Source organism: Nicotiana tabacum, chromosome 3 (assembly GCF_000715075.1).
Source record: "Nicotiana tabacum cultivar K326 chromosome 3, ASM71507v2, whole genome shotgun sequence".
Taxonomy (NCBI): Eukaryota; Viridiplantae; Streptophyta; class Magnoliopsida; order Solanales; family Solanaceae; genus Nicotiana; species Nicotiana tabacum.
This window is the reverse complement of record NC_134082.1, coordinates 89,749,820-89,754,865: the sequence shown is the minus strand read 5'-3', so window position 1 is coordinate 89,754,865 and position 5,046 is coordinate 89,749,820. Positions and strand designations below refer to the sequence as shown.

Genomic DNA, 5,046 nt, shown 5'->3' with positions numbered 1-5,046 from the left:
CCATAAGGATTTAGAATTTCTAAATCTCCACCAAAGCTTTGCAAATAGTGCCTTTGAGACATCAAACAATGATCTAAAACCTATCCCCCCCCTCCTCCTTGAGAAGACATAAATTTTTCCACTTTGTCCAATGTCTACTTCTCCCTTCTTCCTTATTGCTACAGAAAAATCTCGCAAATATTTTATGGAGATATACTATGGCATTGTCAGGTGGATCAAGGACTGACAGTATGTGTGTAGGTATACTTTGAAGCACACTTGAGATCAATGTGGCCTTACCTCCATAAGATAGTAATTTCCCTTTCCATGAGTATAGCTTTGCCTTTACCTTCTGGATCAGGTCATTATAGTAGTCATTCCTTCTTCTTGTATAGATAATTGGACATCCAAGGTAAGTAAATGGGAAGTTACCTTTAGAGAAAACAGTGATATCTACTGCATTGACCAAATTTCCGCAAATTTTGAGTGCATATAGTACGAACTCTTTGCCTTATTGATCATCTGCCCAGAAGTTGTCTCATAAAAAGCCAAAACATCTACTATCTTCTAAAGGGAGTAAGGATTAGCAGATGCAAAGATAATAGTATCATCTACATAAGCTAGATGATTCAATGGATCAAACCATTTTGGCATACCAAAACCTCTAAACTGCCTATCCTCAAACAACTTATTCAATGACCTTGATAAAACCTCTGCTGAGAGAATAAACAAAGCTGGTGATAGAGGGTCACCTTGCTTCACACCCCTTGTTGAGTGAAAAAATCCATAAGCTTCTCCATTAACCATAACAGAATACCAATTGTTAACAATGAGATTCCAAACCATGTTTATAAAGCATTCTGCAAACCCTATTCTCCTCAATACATGCATCAGATATTTCCAAGACACCCTATCATATGTCTTAACCATATCTAATTTGATCACCACATTGGCTGGCTTACCTCTCAATCTTATATCAGTAACAATCTCTTGAGTCAATAAAATATTCTCAAAGATATTCCTTCCCTTGACAAAACCAGATTAATTTTTTGAAATCAAAGAAGGCAGTATCTTTTCTAGTCTATCATGCACCACCCTTAAGAATACCTTGTTAATAAAATTACTCAAGCTGATAGGTCTAAGGTCAGAGAATGTTTGAACTTGAGGCTTTTTAGGCTACAAAACAAGGTTAGTATATGTTACTGATTTAGGCAATGGACTGCCCTCCAAAAACACAACTAACAATGTGTGAATATCTTTCCCCACAATATCCCAGCATACTTGAAAGAACAAACCTGAGTAACCATCTGGACCACTTGCACTTTCACTACTCAGTGCAAAGACAACAGCCTTTATCTTCTCCATAGTAGGCAATCTACATAATTCCAGGTTCTGCTCCCTTGTCACCATTGTAGGTACATTGTTTAACAAATCAAAGCTTGTAGGATCCCCCTCCTTAGTGAATTGCTTCTGGAAAAAATCCACTACAGCCTCAGATAACTTGTCTTGGTCTTCAATGCATGAGCCTTCACTATTCTGGATCCTTTTTAATTATAACTTTTGCCTCTTCCCATTGACACAATTATGGAAGAACCTTGTATTTCTATCTCCTTCTTCAAACCAAGTCATACCTGCCTTTTGTTTCCAATATTGCTCCTCAATGCTCAAGTACTTCTTCAACTCAGCTTGAGCTTGTTGAAGTACTATTCTATTCTCTAATGAAGTATCGTCTTCAAAAAGCATCTCCTTAATCCTTACCACATCCTCCCTGATAGCCAGCTGCTTGAAGATATCCCTATAGGTTAATTTACTCTATTTTGAAAGAGCAATATTAACCCTCTTCAATTTTTACTTGAACATCAAGAAAGGGTCCCCTATAAAGTCAGTCATCTAATTCTGCTTCACCACATCTAAGAAAGTTTCATGTTTTGCCCAGAAGTTCAAGAACTTTAATGGTTTAACAAATTTCTTAGCTTCCTTTCCACAGCTCATCAAAAGTGGTGCATGATCAGATCCTGTTCTAATGAGGTGCTCAACCTATACTGTAGGAAACAAGGATTGAAAGGGTATGTTCACAAGGATTTTGACAAGTCTTTTAAAGATACACTCTTTATTTGGCCTCCCATTCCACCATGTGAAAGGGCTACCCTTGTAGCCAAGATCAAACAATCCACAAGAGTTGACACAGAATGCAAAATATTCATACTCTAGAGGATACACTGGTAGGCCACCTATCTTCTCTTCCTGTCCCAACACTACATTGAAATTACTCCCTATTAGCCATGGCAGCTCCATATCACTAGCCAAATAGTATAGATTGTCCCATAATTCCAACCTCTCTAATGCACAGCACTTAGCATATACAAATGTCATCATAATGTATTTACCAAGATCCTGATGATACACTCTGATGGTCATTTGTTGCTCAGTGTCGATCAAGAGATCCCATTCCACAACAGAATCAAAAAATAACCAAATTTTGCCATTTACATTAGAGATTGCAGCTTCCATACCTAATCTTCTTCTATATTTGTCAAGAAATTTCTTCTTCTGTAAAGGCTCCATGAGTGCTACAATGAAAAAATCATGTTCCTTTTGCATATTGATCACTCTCTAAAAGGCCTATTGAGTTTTAACATACCTTATATTCCATATGAGTGTTTTAATCATCATCTTGAAGCTCCAGAGGCTGCCCTTCTAGGAAAGATTCCTGTAGGTTGTAATGGCTCTTTAAGTTGATTTTTCTTTCCTTTCTTTCCACTTCTATTAGCTGTTGTAGGAGATACATCCCCTTCTCTCATCACGCCTTTAAAATTCTCTACTGTAGACTCATCATCTTCTTCCTCTTCAAATTGTTGTTGCTGCTCCACCAAAGAATTCTGAATGTCTAAGGGCAACCCCTAATATGTAATAAGGTCATGTAGTATCTGATTAGGTGATTTCAATGGCATATTAACTTTGATCTGTAAGGGGGATCCAGTTCCAGATGAACATGTCATTGGTAATGCTTCACTTTCTCCCGAAGCTATGGCTTGTTCACCTAGTTCATAGGGTGTAAATGCTGCTTCATAATGGTAAGAATTTCTAACCATATCTCCTAGCTTCTCCTGCATCATTTTTAATTGAAGCTCATACACAGAACTCAGATTAGGGTTTACTGTAGCAAAACTAGTAAAAACTGCATGTGTTACTATTCCATTGAGATCAGACCCCTTCCTATTGTCTGTTTGTTGATTTTGGCACACTGTATCCTTTACAAAATCCTTAGGAACATTCCCAACATATTCCTTCTTCAATGCATAAACTGGAACCCCATCTACATAGGCCAAAATCTCCCCAGGAAAATCTGATTCTACTGTTCCATTGACCTGATCTTTGGCTAATGGTGCAGTGTGAGAAGACCTTTATTTTCCTGCATCTATATGTTTACCATGATCCCCTCCAGCTGAGACATTGAGCCAATCCTCCATTGATGTCCCTCTATGATCAACCCTAGTTGTGGAACTGCTAGGTTTACTGTAGCATCATCTAATTTGACAGTTTTTTGTAGGTGCATATTGTCTCTATTTTCCTTTCCTCTAGTTGTGATTTTTGATCCCATTCTAGCTTCCATTACCTCTGCCTCATCACTCCATAACACCTATCTTGAACTAACTTCATTCCTATCCTCCAATTGCCCAGCATCATCATACGTTTGGGATGGAATTTCTTGACATGACTGATTAGTAATTACATTACATTGTCTTAATTCCTCCTTATTTGTCCCAAACCTCCTATGCATCCAATCAATAGTATTTTCCTTTTTAGTATCAACATCGATCCTGGAGTCAATAGGAATAGTAGAATTCGATACAAGAGCTTTCATTAATGAAGATTGAACTCCTCCTTAAATAGGATTCAACTTATCCTTTTGTAGTACTACCTCCCCTTCCTTATTTGCCTTTTCCACAGCTTCCTTTTTTACTCTTCTCGCGTCAAATTCTTCCTTATTTAAGGTGGAAGTTCCACCTTCTTTACCAGACAGCTTCCTTGAGTCACCTCCCCTAGTCCCATTAGGAGTAGGATTAGGAGATTGATCTCTTTCTTTCTTCTTATTTTTCTGTTGCTGCACCTTGCTGGTTCCCTTACCTCCTTGATCTTTTCTTTCATTCTTGTCCTTACCATCTACATTGCCATCCATAATTGTCAAAATTGGTTGAGCTTCTTTCTCCACTTCTAAAGCTTCAAATTTGTTCTTGGACATCACTGCCTCATCCTTAAGTTTTCCTTTCCCATTATTGTCTTCTTTTTCCTTTGGCTCCTCAATAATATGATCCCTCTTGTCCCTTTGATATTTATTCTTTCTAGCTTGCATCCACTCCTTCCTAGTTGGGTTGGTAATAGGTTTACCTAGTATCTTACCACTCGTTAACACCTTTGTAGTATTGGCAGCAGTACCAACAATACTTTGCTCATTCTTCACATCATTAGCTTGTTCTTCAAACTTCCTCAATGCCGGATTAATCACCCAGCAGTCCTCTTCCTTGTGACCTTGCTTTTTACAAGTTTTACAATACTTAGGCATACAATCATACCTAATCTTGATCCACTTGAACTCCTCCGGACCAGTCTCATCTTCTTCCTCAACTATCTTTATCCTTTGAGGTAAATTAGCTAACAAATTCACCTCAACCTTCAACTTGGCACAGCTTGGCCTTATACCATTTTGAGTAGCCAAATCAACATGTAATGTCCTCCCTACTGCCCTAGCTAAAGAAAATACAAACTCCCTTCCAAAGAAATTAGGAGGCAAGTCTTGAAAAGATATCCATGCTATAGCAATAGGTGTTTCTTCATCAACTTTCCACCATGGATTCCACTTGGTGCACCTCATCTGCCACATCTCATTTTGAATTCTCAAATAATATGCAGGATTGGATAATAGATGAATATAATCCTCCATCAATGAGAGCTTGATCAAAACATGATTGTCCTCAATAAGACCAACTGAACATGGACCTTTTAATTCACATTGTATGGGCAAAACCTTACTTAACTCATGAATCCCAGGCTTGCCATACAAAAACT

General features: G+C 38.0%; 1 protein-coding gene across 1 annotated transcript; it reads right to left on the bottom strand.

Moving 5' to 3' along the window:
- Nucleotides 1–546: 546 nt before the first annotated feature.
- Nucleotides 547–2,544, bottom strand: LOC142176621 (uncharacterized). The gene is made up of 6 exons (XM_075244661.1): nt 2,068–2,544; nt 1,885–2,016; nt 1,611–1,791; nt 1,261–1,490; nt 1,087–1,155; nt 547–1,005 (listed from the first exon to the last, which is right to left on the bottom strand). The coding sequence occupies exons 1-6, from the start codon at nt 2,542–2,544 to the stop codon at nt 547–549; spliced, it is 1,548 nt and encodes a 515-aa protein (XP_075100762.1).
- Nucleotides 2,545–5,046: the final 2,502 nt, after the last annotated feature.

Bases quoted from the DNA above. Each gene is read 5' to 3' on its own strand.
- LOC142176621 (XM_075244661.1), bottom strand. From the start codon at position 2,544: ATGGAGCCTTTACAGAAGAAGAAATTTCTTGACAAATATAGAAGAAGA. The intron at 1,792-1,884 runs GTGAAGCAGAAT...CTTTCAAAATAG, and splicing joins ATGAAACTTTCTTAGATGTG to AGTAAATTAACCTATAGGGA. The intron at 1,491-1,610 runs GTATGACTTGGT...CATGCATTGAAG, and splicing joins ATATTGGAAACAAAAGGCAG to ACCAAGACAAGTTATCTGAG.